This window comes from Phyllostomus discolor, chromosome 8 (genome assembly GCF_004126475.2).
Source record: "Phyllostomus discolor isolate MPI-MPIP mPhyDis1 chromosome 8, mPhyDis1.pri.v3, whole genome shotgun sequence".
In the NCBI taxonomy this organism is placed as follows: domain Eukaryota; kingdom Metazoa; phylum Chordata; class Mammalia; order Chiroptera; family Phyllostomidae; genus Phyllostomus; species Phyllostomus discolor.
The window spans coordinates 107,043,856-107,060,986 of record NC_040910.2 but is presented as its reverse complement, the minus strand read 5'-3'; the positions used below and the strand labels follow the sequence as shown (position 1 = coordinate 107,060,986).

At 46.7% G+C, this 17,131-nt stretch overlaps 1 protein-coding gene across 3 annotated transcripts in view; it reads right to left on the bottom strand.

The window, feature by feature from the left end:
- The window catches only part of NBR1 (NBR1 autophagy cargo receptor), a 28,395-nt gene that overhangs the window by 4,012 nt on the left and 7,252 nt on the right, over positions 1-17,131 (bottom strand). For 2 of the 3 annotated variants that reach the window (XM_036033965.1, XM_036033964.1), the window contains exons 7-21: positions 11,213-11,407; positions 10,387-10,464; positions 9,682-9,896; positions 8,809-8,976; positions 8,217-8,426; positions 7,567-7,726; positions 7,179-7,469; positions 6,327-6,476; positions 5,774-5,849; positions 5,180-5,290; positions 4,755-4,919; positions 2,662-3,085; positions 1,796-1,890; positions 1,113-1,167; positions 270-378 (exon numbers count right to left, since the gene is read on the bottom strand). In XM_036033965.1, coding sequence (XP_035889858.1) covers positions 270-378; positions 1,113-1,167; positions 1,796-1,890; positions 2,662-3,085; positions 4,755-4,919; positions 5,180-5,290; positions 5,774-5,849; positions 6,327-6,476; positions 7,179-7,469; positions 7,567-7,726; positions 8,217-8,426; positions 8,809-8,976; positions 9,682-9,896; positions 10,387-10,464; positions 11,213-11,407 — 2,502 coding nt within the window. The remainder of the gene's footprint in view (positions 1-269; positions 379-1,112; positions 1,168-1,795; positions 1,891-2,661; positions 3,086-4,754; positions 4,920-5,179; positions 5,291-5,773; positions 5,850-6,326; positions 6,477-7,178; positions 7,470-7,566; positions 7,727-8,216; positions 8,427-8,808; positions 8,977-9,681; positions 9,897-10,386; positions 10,465-11,212; positions 11,408-17,131) is intronic. The other variant, XM_028519410.2, reaches the window with a different exon arrangement.

The window sequence follows — 17,131 nt, the reverse complement described above, 5'->3', positions numbered from 1 at the left end:
GGCTGGGGTCTCATTCATCTGGTAGCACCAGCACCAGACAAGCTCTCTACACATAATAGCTCAACAAACATTAGGTCCTTTTCCTTTCCTCCCTCAACAGACCCGGCCAACGTCATACAGTAAGAAAACAGGAGGAACTGTGTGTCAACCGAAGACTAACCCTAAAGCTCACGCTTCATACAATGCCACGCTACTCTCCAACCCGGACAGAAGCCACCGTTCTCACTGATGACTTGGATGTGGTCCAGGACAATAAGACAGGCACTGACCTGGGCAGTGACTGGTGGTCCAGCAAACAAGGCCTTGTATGCAGAGGCGGCGACCGACAGAGCCCCCTTCACCAGCCCTCCAGCTATGCCGCTCCCGTGGTGGTGGTGCCTGTGGAGGAAAACGGCATTATCTCCCTGAAGAAGCGCAGACCATTCATTCCCTTCCTACAAAATAACCTGAAGCTCTCATCCTCAAAACGAGATTTCCTTGAGAAAAAGTCAGTTGTAAAAAAAGAATGTAACTGTTTTCACATCAATTTTATAGCTACAGATCTTGGCTGGATGTAGGGCCCAGTTCCACTGCGGCAAGACACGGGACACTGCAGAAAACTCACAACTCTGGCGAGCGTGCCAGCTCCCAGTCCCAGCCAAACACTGACATGCTCGAGGGCATGACAGGGTGTCGGTTATCTGTCTGCTCAATCATCACCTCAGAGGACACACCTCCCAGAGGAAATGTAAGTTTTGTGGACACCGTAGGGAGTAGGGAGGAGCCCACCTTGATAAGGCTCTGAGATGACTGGGAAAGAGAGGCAGGTGTGTCTGAGAAAAAGTGCCTAATATGCACAGCGGGCCCGCCCTCCCTGCCTTCGCCTCTGGTGCTAAGGGTGGGCTGCATTTGAGGGCATCCTTTCCCGTGCGGAACGCGAACACTCTGAACATCAGCTTTAGCCCTCTGCTCGGTGCTGCCCACAAGCTCTAGGAGAAGTGAGAACAAGGAGGAACGGTGGCCCTCCTCCTCTGCTCTCTGAGCGGCACATGCTCCCCCAGAGGCTTGTTTAAGCAGAAGCAACAAGAGTATCTGCTTGCTTCTGAAGAAGAGGCTGTGCAAGGTCCGGTTACCTTGAGTGGTCATAGCTCTTCTGTCTGTTTGCAAGTCCTGATGAGACTCTGGGCTCTAAAAGCAAAAGAGCTGTTGGTTACATGCAGCATCCACAGTGCCTGGTGTTCCCTACCACTCAGCAAGGCTACCACTGGGGCAGGTGGCAATCTTGTCCCAGTGCTTAAAACTTTTAAAAAAATATTTAGGAAAATTTCCAGGTAGTTTAAGGGATGAGAAACTGTCCACAATGCAATGCAAGGTGACTGCTTATTAAATTAGAAAAGTTCTGTAATCCTACCACACTGATTTATTAGTCAAGTACTTTCTTCTTTTTTGAGGAAGAGTGAGAAGTGACTTCTGAGCGTCTCCTCACAACTTCAAGGTGCTATTTTCCTTATTTTGTAGATAAGGAAACAGACCTGCAGGTGTTACAGACCTGCCAAACCACGGCAAGGTCACACGGTGAGGACCCGTGGAGCTGGGGCTGGAACCTAGACTGGTCTGGCTCCAAAGCCTGTGTTTTTCTATTGTGGCACAACGCTACCTTTATGAAGTCTCACTCAATAACTACTAAGCTAGAGGAGCCCAGAAAGAGTGAAAGGGCAAGTTTCTAAAAACTGCCAAGAATCACAGAGTGCCTATTACTTGGTTTCCATCAGAAAAAGAGCGTAGGAAAAGAGCTGCAGCCCGGCCTGTGCATTACCTCCTGTGATCGGATCAGGGACTGTAGAAACTTCTGGAACGGTGACTGGCAAGTCCACTCCTGGGGAGCCAGGAAGCCGTGCACAAGGAGGGCTCCTTCAGAAAGACACAACATGGAGAGGAAGTTGAAAAGGCACCTGCGGTCACGGTAGGGGCACAGCGCACAAAGCACAGCAGTGCCCCAGTCTTCACAGCGGCTTCACATTTCCGGTCCAGAGCACAGGTCTGGGTGTAGGGACCAGGTGAGAAGGGCTCCTTCCCCCTCTGGTTTCCCTCTTCCGCCACTGTCAAGCTAGAAAGACCGGCTGCAGGCTCGTCACTTCCCCCTGCACCAGCTGGTGCGGACAGAGGGAGACACCTCCCTGGGGGAAGGGTTTATTCTAGTCAACGCTCCACCACTGTCCATCCTACAAGAGTGCAATGATGTAGAATCCGGTAGAGCGTTAAAAAGAACCTCTCTCTGGTTTTATAGTATACGCTGCCTTTCCATAATAGATTAAACTTCCTAAGTATACTTTGCTGGGTTAAGGAGAGACGAGTTTCTGCTACCCTCGCCCACGAGTCAACAGAACGGGGAGGGCCGGCCCAGGGATGCTTGTGTCTAACATCCCGGCCTCGATGATCACAACATACAGACAGACGGTACTCGGTAATTAAATTAAATTAACTAAGACAAGTATTTCTTTGAATCCAGAATACACAAATACTGGGAAGTACAACTTTTATTCATCTAAATTCAGACTTTACTATGGGAAATGGTCTCTTCCCATGCTGGTGGGGGGAGGGGGGCAGGCTTTGAGATCAAGCTGATTCCTCTCTCTTTATTCACCTCGGAAGAACAGCCAGCTGGGGGGGTATAGATGGTACCTGGGTAGTTGTGGTGGAGGCCCCACCACCTCTGGGGTTAGGGGCACTGTGTCCAGAGTCTGTGAGGTCATGAGGATGTCACTGATGCTGTGCACCTGGGGCTGGCTTTCCCCTCCAGGGGGCCTTTCCCCAGCCTCGGCTGGTTCCTGCCCAGCCTCCGCCCCAGGATCGCCTTCAGCGCCTCCTCGCTCCAGGCCTGGCTGCGAGAGCGCGGAGCTGTACATGGAGTCCCCCAGGGGGCGGCTGGTATCAAAGCACTCAGGCAGGATGATGATGTAGTCCTCCGAGGACGCAGAGGACTGACTCTGAACTTCATCTTTGAGCTCATCTTCCTCCTCCTCCTCAACAGCTTCTTCCTCAGTGATATGGACCATCTCCTCTCTCTCATCTCCAAGTGGTCCCTCTTCAGGTAAGGCAAATTTCACTGAAGGATGAAAACAACCAATGTTAAGGGGTGAGCTAAAACAGCCCCCGGAGCTCCCCTTATCTGGTAAAGCCTTGTGGGTCGTGGGCTACAACCATAAAAGCCAGAGAAGGGAGCTCAGAGGGAAGGTGGTTGCTGGAACCCTATCATGGCTACACTCAAAGTCGGAAGCCTACCCACAAGACAGAACCAAAGCCACAAAAACAAGGCAGGCAGAGAGAACCAGGCGCCTGAGCACTCTCTTAAAACACGAATCTTAGCCCTGGCTGGCGTAGCTCAATGGATTGAGTGCGGGCTGTGAACCAAAGTGTCGCAGGTTCAATTCCCAGTCAGGGCACGTGCCTGGGTTGCAGGCCATGGCCCCCAGCAACTGCACATTGATGTTTCCCTCTCTCTCTCTCTCTTTCTCCCTCCCTTCCCTCTCTAAAATAAATAAAATAAAATTTTTAAAAAAAGCACAAATCTTAAAAACAAGGAGGCCCCATCCTTTTTCCTCTCCATGTAACACTTAGTATACTGAGATGGGGTCACAACTGACAGACTAGCTTGCAGTGCTATAAGAAAGAGAAAATGTTAGGTGGTGGGTATTGTAGGACTATATGCCCATTTTCTTCCTCTTTGCAAATTAGTGAGTAGTCATGATAGAAAATTTGCAAAACATGGATGAGGGAAAAAAGAAGTACCTACATATAATCCTAGAGATATTATTGTGAACATTTTGTGTTACGTCCTTCCAGGCTTATTTGTTATGTGTGTATTTTAAACAAAAGTGAAACAAATATTTAAAGTTATAGGTCAAATTTAATTACAATAAACAAAAACAGTATTTTCCCATATTATTTTGATGCACTAGAATTTGAATCTTTGCATAATTCTTGAAATACGTTGTACTGGCTCTACCAACCTGGTATCTACAAATTTCTGTTACAAAGAAATTTAAAAAAAATTTTTATGTGCTTATATACTTTATTTTGCTTTGTTTTCTTTTTTAAAGAAAGGACAGAGGGATAGTGTATCTCTCCCCACCCAAACATTGTTTTTAAAAGATTTATTTATTTTTAGAGAGGTAAGGGAGGGGGAAAGAGAGAGAGAGAGAGAGAAACATCAATGTGCAGCTGCTGGGGGCTGTGGCTTGCAACCCAGGCATGTGCCCTGACTTGAACCTGCAATGCTTTGGTTCGCAGCCCGTGCTCAATCCACTGAACTATATCAGCCAGGGCCAGAAATTTCTTATAGTAGAATTTAACTTTGAGAAACTTCTTTCAGTACTCCTGCCTATGCTCACTTTCCCAGACTGTGGCCACTGGAGAATGGAGACCATTCAGCTGCCAATGGCAGTCTCTGCTAAGGAGCTCGGTCAACTCACAGGAAGACTCCTTACTGTATAATCCAGGCTGCACAACTAGCTGCTGCTCCTCTGTGGCCTGCAGCTGTAATTCTATCCCCGAGTGAGTACAGAAATGAGTTAGGATGGCTGCTTTGCTCCTGAAACTAATTAAAACGGCCAGGAACAGTATGTAGAATCTGAAGAACCACCACGACCTGAACTGTAACGAAGGTCACCAGGCCTCCCCTCTCGGTGAGGAAGAGCACTTCCATCTACTCAGGTCTGACCGTCACAACTCAGGCGCCACCCTCCTGGTGCCGGAATGGAATTCGAGACACTCACTGTGCAGGGACTTCTGTCTGCAGGGCGGGGTGTGATCTGGGGCGGCGTCCAAGGTGAGGGATCGGATCACAGTCTCACACACGAACTGGGTTCCGCTCAGGTCCTCTTCGGCCTCCTCTGCCGGGGCAGCATTCTCGTCCCTTCCCTTTACTGACACCGCGGGATCTGGAAAGACACGAACCTGGTCTACAGTCTGTGTTGCAAGTGTCGAGACCCTTTCTCCAGTCACGCAGCCGTGCTGACACTAGGCCAAGGAACAGCTACGAGCTGCGCCGTGCCAAGGCGAGGAGACTTTAGAAACCGAGGTGCTACAGAAAACCCATTCACACACTCAGGTAAGGTCAGTGGGAGGAGGGTATGTGTTCAAACAGGGTGCAACACGGAAGGGGAGGATGCAAATACTTTAGAAATACTTAACCCCTTACCAGAGAGTGCTTTAAATCCCGCCCCTTCACTCTCCTCCTGTATCTGCCCCAAGCCCGGCTTCTCTATTAAAGGACTGTCATGTGGCAGAGGTGACATGCAGGGAGTCATATCTGGAGAATGAAGACAGGAGAACCGTCAGCAAAGAAAAGGCGTATCATCAAAAGTCAGTGCCCAGAAGCAGCAGCTCACAGGCTTCTTGCTTCCTGCAGGGCTGTGATACAAGGTGTGTGTCAAGACCTGTTGTAAAGAACCTCTCCAGACCCTGGGCGAGTATCTCAGACAAGTGAATCAATCAGTGCAGGGGGGATCATGAACCACTGTTCGGTCCGGAAGGCATGTCCGAGACGGAAACGTGAGTATGAAGGAACGAAGGGGTGCATCTAGAGGAAAACGGAGATGCGAGTCCCTTCGTGGTGGAGAGGACTACACAGACTTGAACTGTTGCCCGAGACCACAGGGGAAGAAGGGGAAACAGACACACGGGCCCAGTTTCAGTGCCACACTGCGGGGACCTCCTCGCCGTCTATTTCCTAGGCCACGGTTCCCCCGTGCCTGTTAACAAACAAACAAGGTGGACTGAGGGGCGCTCTTACCCACAGGAGTGTTGTGGGGCACTCTCTCCAACTCCTGCACAATGTTTATATCCAACAGCTCAAAGGACAGCAGGTCCTGGGGGGGAAATGGGCAACATTAGATGGTACACGCTGGAGCCACGTTTTGTCTTCTTCACGGGACTCGCCGGCCACTGAGCTCCCCATTACTCTAGACCACACTTTGTTCAAACGCATGCCTCCCCTCAGTCAAGTGAAAACAAGGAGTTAAGTGGGAATCAGATGTTCCGACCACCAAATGGCAGGAAAGAGAAAACGCAGCGTGGGTGAAGGAGAACCCACAGGCAGAAACGGAGAGGCAACTAAGGGGAAGCTGTGGTGAAGCACAAGACTGAGTTCCCAATCTGAAGGGCATTTAGTTCAAGCACTTGTTTCTACAGGTCTCCTTGCCATTGGATGCGCCTGACTGAATCACAGCGGGCAGCCCTCTAAATTCTGGGCACCGTCTCTGGTCAGACCACCTCCTCTTCAACAGGGTAAGAACTCTCTCCCCGGTACTTCTGTCCCTCGCCCCGCAAAGTGCTCAATCTTTCACCTGGGCAGTTAGCAGGTCCACGGACGGGATGTAGAGCTCCCTCTCGCTGGTAGCATTTTTGGTCTTCTGTGAGACGCAGGCTCCTTTCCCTTCTGTCTGCTCGGCTGCTTCACCAAGCTGAAGTTCTTCTTTAGCCAGAAGGAAAGCTTCCTACAGAGAAAAACCATTAGGACAAATTGTAGCCCCTCTGACAGAACTCAGAGAGGCAAGCTGACACACAATACTGCACCTCATGTTTTCAACTTTTTGTTTCAATGTAATTTTAGAGAAACGTTGCAAAAATAGTGCAGAATTCACTTATTACCCCCTTTCACCCAGCTTCCCATAATGACAACTACTTAGATTACCCATAGTAACAACAGTCAAAACTAGGACACTAACACTGGGTAACTGAATTTAAACAGTAAACACTCTAAAAAAATGCCCAACTAATACAGGGAAGTTGCCTAAAAAAAAAAATAAGCTGCACCAAGTAACAACTAGGGCAAGGCCTCATTAGCATTTAGGGAACACACAGAAGGGACGCTCAGGAGAGATGAATGTTCGGGAGCAAAGCCATCGGTCCGGCAGCTCCACAGGCAGCCAGGCAGCCCTCCTCTCCCCACCCAGCACGGCGGAGAGGCTGGCAGCGCGTCATTACAAAGAGACACAGAAGTATGGAGGGTCACCTGCACCAGAGCTCAAGGGTACACAAGCAAAGCTCCCCGCTGAGGACTAGACCCAACGTAAGCTTTTTTATGAGGGGTGGGGGAGTAGGAGGGGGGATGGTAAAGCTAGCCTTTCTAGATTTCTGGAAGAAAAACCAGCTGTGAGTGGGCTTTTTTAGTTCTGGTCACCCCTTCCAACGCTCACCTCTTTCTGGCAGGTGAGGTCATCGGTTTTGCTTGGGCTGAGCGTGCCCTTCTCCATGCTATCCGAGCCCTCTGCGGAGCAGAAGGGGTCCACTATGATACTGCACCAGACCCGAGGTCCAAACTGCTGGCCTTTGTGAGAAAGACGCCAATGGGAAGTGTATGTTCCCTCCAAGGCTGGGGCAACGAACTCCACAGACACAATTCCCACGTGGCCGGCCTTCAGGCAGGGAACCAAAACATCCTTCTTTTCCGCCGAAGCCATGGTTAGGTTCCCCCACATGAACTTGAGCTGAAATGAACAGTGACAAGAGAGAGCAAGCACGCTTGCCAGCTGAGCACTGGGTCACTTCAAACCACTCCATCTTACATTTCTGTGGGAAACATACCTTCGTGTCTGTACTCCACTTTACACTTCCTGTGTTTTTCATCCTCCAGTGTTTGATAAACTTGGTTCCCGGCTGAAGGTGAGTCCCATCGGGCAAATTCTCATCCACAAATGCTGCACTGAGGGTTGGTGTAGCTGGGGCACAGGGCTGCAAAGGGAGCCTGAACAGAAATTCGGACATTCAGTCACTCGCTGTGGGATGTGATGGTTCTAAGTAACTCGCATCACAGCCTGAGACTCTGACTCCCGAGGATGGACCAATGCATTTGACTTAAAGTAACACTCATAACATTTTCTACTAACAGAAGACAAATCTGATTCTTGAGCCAAAAAGCTATGATGAGAATAACTAAAAGCATCTATAAATAAAAACAGCTAGCGAGTCAGACTTAAAATATTTGCTCCTTTTGCTTCAAATTCAGATTGCCTCCCATGAAAAGAGGTCACACCACCAGTTCTGGACCTTAGTGGTTTCTATCTTTCCGAGGAAGGCAACTAAGAAGTGTCAAAATAAATGTTAGGATCAGAGAAGGAGAAATTTTAAGAGTTTGGGTGTTAGAGCTGCCAATAAACATGAGAGAAACTGGCTGAAGTTCCAGTCCTAGAGGGCCGGACCTGGAGCCGCAGCTCCCGCCCGGGCCGTGGGCTTACATCAGGGCGTTCGACTGCAGGAGGCTTTCGGGCCGGCCCAAAGGGGACCTGGGGCTCTGCAGTCCATGGATGGAATTCCACAGGTGAATCTTCCTGCGCAGTTTAAGCTGCTTCTTAAGTTCCTTGACCTCTGCTTTGCGCTGTTTCTTCTCAGCTCGCAGCCTTTGCTTTTCTGCTTTAAGAAAGTTCTTGTCAACCTGTTTCTGGAGCCTGTGAGATAACACAGGACAGTATTAAAAACCAACCTCACAAATCCTGAAGCTATTTTGAGCCACCCTGAAGTGTAAGTCTCCATTAGTGTCAGTTTCTAGTTTAGTTTTTTTTTGTTGTTTTTTAATTGAACTTACTGGAGGTTGACACTGGTCAATAAAGTTATATAGATTTTGGGTCTACAGTTTAGTTCCTTAACCTCTTTCTACAGTTCTCATTTCCCTTTCACTAGCTTTGGATAACTGTCCCAGTCATTGCACATCAACTAGAAGCGGGCGGGGAATAAGCAGACCATCTGTATTTGCAGTTCTGTGATTCACAGCCTGTCACCAGAGCCAAGAGGCCAAAGAGAGAGCACGTGTCCCGTGCGTGTGCGGTTTACCTGGCCTGCTCCAGCGCAGCAGGAAGACGCGGAGTAGAGAACCTCGAGTGAGAGAATGGTTCCGAGGAGCTCACAACAGGTCTCCGCAACTTCAGCAGGACATGGTTGGAGTCATGGGCATATGGCCCCGATTCACAGTCTTCACAGATATTGTACGAGGGGCAGAGACTAGGGGGAAAAGAAGGGCACAGTGGGAAGCACCTGAGGCGGGGAGACGTGAGACCAGACCTCCATATTTGCTCTGTTACCAGCCAGGCGGTAACCTGAGCACGCCACCCAAACGTGCCATGTCTCAGTTTTCCCCATTAATAAAACGAGTACAGTAACATTTGACCTATATCTATCTCAAAGGAAAATCTATGGGAGGAAACAAGATATGAAAGTATTTAGAACAGACAATTTTTTGTGATCTAATTTTGTTTTGGGAAACATAATTTTGTCTGGCTCTGTTAATTCAAATGCATATTTGAACACAACAATCTGAAGTTATTCAAATGCTTTTTCTTTTACTTCTCATTTATTTATTTAATTTTATAGAGAGGGGAAGGTAGGGAGAAAGAAAGGGAGAGGAACATCAATGTGTGGTTGCCTCTCGAGCACCCATACCAGAGACTTGGCCCCACAACCCAGGCATGTGCCCTGACTGGGAACTGAACTGGCAACCTTTGGGTTATGGGACTACGCTCCAACCAACTGAGCCATGCTGGTCAGGGCAGTTATTTTTTCTTGAAAAACAGCTGTCTCCAATACAGAGCTGCTGTAGCTGATGCTCAGAGAGAAGGGTACAAGCAGTTTCCCATTACTTACCCAGAATGCCAGGAAGGCCCCCTCTAAGGTCTACTAATAGCTATTCGTTCCCAAGTCACTGCTTACCTGCACTGGTAGCGCACACCAAAGATCCTCCTTTGGCAGCTGCTGCAGGAAAGATGCCAGTTGAACTGGTTTTCCGGCAAAAACAGTGTTTCCTCTGAAACAGGCATTGAGACCTCTGAGGGACAGGAGCCCAAGGATGGGCTCTGGAGGACAAGCTTCTCATGTAACTTCTGTTCAAGCTTCTCAACAGTTTCTTTAACCACTTGCTCTCTGAACTAGAACACAGAACAGAAGATTGGGGTGGGGTGGGGTGGGGAAACCCCTCAGTCCAATACTGGGAAAAGGCAATGAAGATACAAACAGACTTGAAACCTCACCACCTGTGGTACAATGTAAGAACATAATAAACAGCCAGTATCTACTGAATGAATGGACAGAAATATAGCAAAAAAAAAAAAAAAAAAAAAAGTGTCTCCCCCACAGCTAAAATGGTTCAAAAAAAAAAAAATCAAGAAACCCTTTTGATGAGTGAATTTCCAATTTCTTCCTTTTTAGCACAGAGATTTGCCCCTCTCCCTTACATCCTTAGAATTAAATGTACTCTTTTTCTGGTATATCATTGCAAAAGTTGAAAGCTTTCTTTACTGGAACTACTCTAGTCTGGAAATTATTAGCTGCCAGGGCAGCAGTCATTTGGGTTTGGTCTTCTACTTCTTCCACACCCCACGCGTTGCTGCGAACACCCAAGCCCTAGGGAACACTCACTGTCTCCAGGTAGCGTGTGAACCAGTCCGGGGGCTTGTCCTGAGGCTGGTCTGCATCTCCTGGAGCAAGGGGAAACTGCCACAAGAAAACAAAATCAAAATCTTGGACATTACTTTTCATTTCTATTTAAAATAACTTTCCTGAAATATTATCATTGTGAGTTTTGGAGTTTTTTGTTCAAGTGACAGCATGACAGAGTACAAGAGGACAACAGTCTCTGTGTCACTCCATTCACCAGCCTCTCCAAAAGTCACCACTGTTACCAGTTTCACAAAGTGAGATGGAGCCCTGGCCGGGTGGCTCAGTTGGTTGGAGCATTGCCTCGCACACCAAAAGATTGTGGGTTTGATTCCCGGTCAGAGCATATGCCCAGGTTGCGGGTTTGATGCCCAGTCGGGGCGTGTGCGGGAGGCAACCAATCAATGTTTCCCTCAAATTGATGTTTCTCTCTGAAAATCAATAAACATATCCTCCAGTGAGAGTTAAAAGAAAAAAGAAAAAAAGGCAGAGATGGTTGCCATAACTCCCTATCTCTCTGAAGAGCTCAAATCTTACAGCAGAGAGAATGAAACACTAAGGATAAAAAAAAAGTGTGGCGCCCGACTGGTGTGGCCTAGTTGGTTGGGCATCGTTCTGCAAAGCAAAAGGTTGATTCCCAGTTGGGGCGCATGCCTGGGTTGTGGGTTAGGTCCCCATTCGGGAGCGCACGGCAACTGATTGATGTTTCTCTCCCTCTTTCTCCCTCTCTCCCCTTCTTTCTAAAAGTAAAAAAAATCAAATCAAATCAAAAAGAAAAATTGTAGACACAGGTCCATTTCCTTCACACCTGTGCTGCAGGTTCCTCTGGGGTCTTCATATCTGCTCCCAAGACTCTCACCAGTGAAGAATAATGTGCAAGTGGCTTCTTCCCTGCCCTGGAGACTGGGCGTTTTTCTGCTACAGCTGGGGCTGGGGCTTCATCAGAAACATGATGGCCTTCGTGGACTTGCATCTGCAGTTGGTTTCCCTGCTTAACTGCCATCTGAGAGCACACATTATGGAATAGAAACATATTGTGTGATTTCTTTTCCAAAGGCAATTTCAAAGACACTCAAACAGGACTTCTGGTCAAGATGGTGGAGTAGGTAAATGAAATACTTGCCTCCTCCCACAACCACATTACACTTACAACTAAACTACAGAACCACCATCATTCAGCACTGCCTGAAATCGGGCTGAACGAAAACTCCTACAACTAGGGAATTAAAGCAGCAGCCAGCCCTGACAAGCATGGCTCAGCTAGTCAGGCATCATCCCACAAAGTGAGAGGTTACCTCCTCGATTCCCAGTCAGGGCTCATGCCTGGGTTGTGGGGTTCGATCCCTAGTCAGGGTATATACAAGAAGCAACCAATGTTTCTTTCTCACACTGATTTCTCACCTTCTCTTTTTCCTTTCCTTCCTCTCTCTTTAGAAATAAATAAATAAAATCTTAAAAAAAAATAAGATGCCACACTGAGACTGGTAGGAGAGGCCAAGACGTGAAACGGGCTGGTCCCAGGCCCACGTTTGGGAGATAAAACCTGGGAAAGGTATCTTGGCAGCAGAGGTCCCCACTGAGGAGCAAGGGCTCCCAGACCCATACCAGGCCCACCAGCCCAGGGTTCCAGTGCCAGGAAGAGACATTCCCATAAATTCTGGCTGTAAAAACCAATGGAGATTATGGCTGAATGAAACATGGGGCTTCTGGAGTCCCAGGAAGTTCCTCTTAAATGGTTGGCACACAGACTTACTTAACTCCAGCACTAGGGCAGCAGTTTGAAAGGTACCAGAGACACACGGGGAGGAACTGAATAGCCTGGCTCGAGGGTGAGAGCTGGCGGGTGAGCGCTGGAGGTGACAAGCAGCTTTCTCCCAGACAGCAGTGCTGCGGGGGCCACTGCTCCTTTGATGAGCCCTCTCCCCACACAGCTGGCAGGCAGGGGTCATATCTGAGACTCCATCAATGTGGTTCACACTGTTCGCCCCACTCCGCCCACCTAAGCTGTTTCCAGTGGGTTTTCCATACAAACAGCATGTCTTGGCTCAGTCTTCAGATTTTCCTAATCTCTTAAAATGAACCACACCTGGCCTCAGTGAGCCCCATACCTCTGCTTACTGACCCCAGTCTGGGCACTAGTAGCAGCTGGCCTTGTTTCACAGCTTGGCCTCGCCTGGACACCTCTAAGCCCAGCAGAGGTAGCAGCCACCTGCAGATCGCTTTGTAGTTCATGTCAGGAGGCTCCAGGAAGAACACAGGTGGCAGCTGACCTTGGCCTGCGCCTCCTGGGAGGCCCCAGAGCCAGCACACACAGTGGGCAGCTTTAGACCATGTTGAAGTACCACACTCCGCCACCTCCATCAGTGACAAATTCAAGGGGCACACTCAGCAGGCACCAGAGTCCTGCTGAGGTTAACTCCTGCTCTGTGGGGTAGGCCCCTACACAGCTGATCCTCCATGGTGGTCAGAGGTAGGTGGTAACAGCCAACTTTTATAGGTGATTGGCCTGGGGGTAAATCCCTTCCGATGACATGCCAACAGCAATCAAGGCTCAACTACAAGAGGGGGGCATACCCAGCCCTCACAGGGAGGGGGGAACACCTCGACTGCCCTGCTTGGGTGACCAGGGTGGCCGAGCCAGGAACCTACAGAACACCTACTACTTTAGGCCATTCCACTAAGCCTGGGAGATGTAGCAGCTCTACATAATTCATAGAAACAAACACAAGGAAGCTGTCAAAATGAGGAGACAAAGAAACATGGCACAAATAAAAGAACAGAACAAAACTCTAGAGGAACACATTAACTGAAACGAAGAATACATTACAAGGAATCAACAGTGGAGAGGACGATGGTGAGGATCAAATCAGAAATTTGGAAGACAAGCAAGCAAAATCAAAATCAAAATCAAAATCAAAACCAAAAACACCCAATCAGAACAGCAAAAAGAAAAAGGAATCCAAAAAAATGAGGATAGTGTAAGGAGCCTCTAGGACAAATTCAAGCACACCACCATTTGCATCATGGGAGTGTCAGAAGGAGAAGCGAGAGAGCAAGAAACTGAAAACCTATTTGAAAAAATGACAGAAAACGTCCACAGCTTGGTGAAGGAGACAGGCACACAAGTCCAGGAAGCACACAGAGTCCCAAATAAGAAGAACCCAAAGAGGCCCATACTAAGACACATCATAATTAAAATGCAAAAGGTTAAAGACAAAGAGAATATTAAGACAGCAAGAGCCCTTGCTGATGTGGCTCAGTTGGTTAAAATGCCGTCCCATAAACCAAGGCATTGTGGGTTTGTGGGTCCTTCTCTCGATCAGGGCAGATGCCTAGGTTGCAGGTTTGGTCCCCGGTTGGGGCACATACGAGAAGGCAACTGACTGACGTTTCTCTCTCACACTGCTGTTTCTCTCCCTTCCTTCCCTGTTCTCTAGATCAATAAGCATGTCCTTAGGTGAGGCTTTTCTTAAAAAAGGCAGTAAGACAAAAGCAGTTAGTTACCTACAAGGGAGTTCTCATAAGACTGTCAGCTGGTTTCTCAACAGAAACCTTGCAGGTCAGAAGAGACTGGCAAGAAATATTCCAAGTGATGAAAAGCAAGGCACTACAACCAAGGTTACTCTACCCAGCAAAGTTATTACTTAGAATCCAAGGACAATGCATGTTTTGAAAAAGAACGAGTTAACATTTGAAGCCCTGCATGGGTGCAGAGAATTCCAGACAGAAGAAACATTCTAAAGATGGCCAAGGGAAATAAAGGAAGTTTTTCTGCTCTGCTATTCCAGCAGAAAGGAGGATCTTTTCCTGCACAGCAACCACTTGACCAATGAGACTGTTCCAGCTCAGCCAATGAAAAGCTGTGACACTTCCAACTCCCAGTTCCCTCCAATTAATTCTTTGTTTACAACAGCCCCTTTCAAGAACAGTCCTCCCCTGACCAGTATCTCTTTTGGCTGGAGTGTCCTCCCCATAAACCAAGATCATTGGTTCAATCCAAGTTCCTGCATCAGAGTATCAACCAACGAATGCATAAATAAGGACAAGAAACTGATGTTTCTCTCTCTCTCACTCTCTCCCTCCCTCTAAAATCAACTTGAAAAAACAAAACCAGCCCTCTCCTTTGTCTTCTGGACTTGGGTATGGTTCACCATTAGACCATTATGCCCAGAACGCAATTCTTTGTTGTTCCTGAATAAACCCATTTGCTGGAAAAGGAGGGGAAAAAAGGAGAGAAGGACAGATAAAGAACTTCTCAGACAAGAAAACACTAAAGGAGTTCACTACCAAACCAATATTATATCAAATGTTAATGGATCTTCTTTAAGACGAAAAAAGGGCAGAAATATAAACAACGAAATAGCAATAAATACATTACCAACAATTTAATCTAAAAAAATAAACAAGCATAACAGAAGCAGACTCATAGATACAGAGAACATTCTGACAGTTGCCAGCTGGAAGGGGGTTGGGGAATGGGTGAACAAGACAAGGACATCAGGAAGTACAATGTGCTGTTATGGAACAGTCGTGGGGATGTCAAGTAGAGCATAGGGAACACAGTCAGTAACATTCTAACAACTATGTATGGTGTCATACGGGTGCAAGATTTATCAGGATGATCACTTATAAGTTATATAATGTCTGATTATATACACTGGGGTGTACACCTGAAACTAATCTAATAATGTATGTCAATTATAATTGAAAAAGTTTTTAAAATGATTAATAAAATGACACCCAAACAGAAGAGGTGTGGTGAATTATGCTGGGAAATGTTTGTTTAATTAAATCAAGTGACACACCATGTCAGCCTGCTGTTTCTTTGCCAAGAATGTTAACTAGGAATGGTTTTGTAATTAAAAACACAAAAGTAGGTTTTTAGTGCAGCACTTTATTAGGTGAGATTTTTTTATTAACTGGGTTACTACTTTTCTGTTTAATTGAATTTTATGTAGGTCTTCTTTTACGAATTTTAATCTCAACTTTTCAAGAAAGTCAATACCAGACTACCAGAACCCGAGACACTTCAAGTTATATCCCACAGAGAAGTTTTATTCTCCCACTAAGAATAGTATTTTGGAAACCATGTATAAGTGGTCACTCCTTTTTTAAGGACATCTTAAAAATCCTATTTTGAAAACTCTACTTCAAGGAGCATTTGAGTTTCCATGAAGGTACTCCAGTGTCCAAAAATTACAAGTCCATGGGGTTCTAGCTTCAACTTGTTACCCAGTGACAAGACCTATTCTTCAGTATTTCACAGAGTAGGCTTCTTTTTCTTCTTTTTAAAAAAGATTTTATTTTTTATTTATTCATTTTAGACAGAGGGGTAAAGAGAGAGAGAGGAACATCAATGTGTGGTTGCCTCTCACACACCCCCTACTGGGGACCTGGCCTGCAACCCAGGCATGTGCCATGACTGGGACTCGAACTAGTGACCCTTTGGTTCATGGGCTCAGTCCACTGAGCCACACCAGCCAGGGCAAGGCTTCTTTTTTTTTTTTTTTTTTAAGATTTTATTTATTTATTTTTAGGGAGGGAGGGGAGGGGTGGGGGGAGAGAGAGAGAGAGAGAGAGAGGGAGAGAGAGAGAGGGAGAGAGAGGGAGAGGGAGAGAGACACATCAATGTGCGGTTGCTGGGGGTTATGGTCTGCAATCCAGGAATGTACCCTGGCTGGGAATCGAACCTGGGACACTTTGGTTCCCAGCCCGCGCTCAATCCACTGAGGCAAGGCTTCTTAAGATTTCATTTTAAAACATTCTATGGCTAATAAGTTTGAAAGATATTATTTAAATCAGGGATCAGCAAACTTTTTAAAGGGCCACATAACAAATATTTTAGGCTTACAGGCCACGCAGTTTGTCACAACTCTGCTGTTATAGCGGAAAAGCAGCCACAGACAATACATAAGGAATTAACATGGCTGTGTTCCAATAAAACTTAATTTATAAAAATAGCCAGCCCACTAGGTACAGTTTGCCAAATCCCATTTTAGACCATAAATCGAGAACCTTTTAGTAAAATGTGGTAAAGCTTATAGAAAAAAAAATTGTTCAAGAAAATGTGCCTAAATATAAACGTGGAGCCTTAAGTATTAAATAGTACTATTATATATAAAGTCTTGCTTCCTGGAAAAAGATAGACTCCTGAGGTCCAGGATTTCTGACTGACAAGGTAAACTAAGTGATTGTGGGAAAGGTATTACTTTTGAAGATCTCAGAAGACATTTAAAATGAAACTACGATAGCTTTTGATAATAGGATAAAAGAAAACCAGGCAAAGTTGTGTACAATTGAAGGGGTCTGGGGGAATAGCATGCTGGAACAGCTTAAAAGCAAAGAGGAAACAGGAAGACCATGTGAAATTGGGGCATGGGGAAATTATGAAGCATGAGAAATTATTAACAGAGATGAGTATCTTGACTGTAAGAATCTAGGGAAGGGTCTGAATACCCAAAACCAAGAGATTAGCTGGTAAATATGGATTTCTGAGTAAAAACCAAGAAGACATTGGCTAAACTACTGAAACAAGTGGCACCCAGACAGCAATTTTGACGAGAAAAGGTAAATCCAGCTCCCACTGAAAAAATTCTTGCCTTTCCCCTAGACCAAAAGTGATTATGGAAAATGGCCTGATCTTGGACTAGAAGTCTGTGAGGACAGGCAAACTTTGAAGAAAAACCTTAATTACAAAGGCGGGAATGAAGGAACCGCTGGCACACCT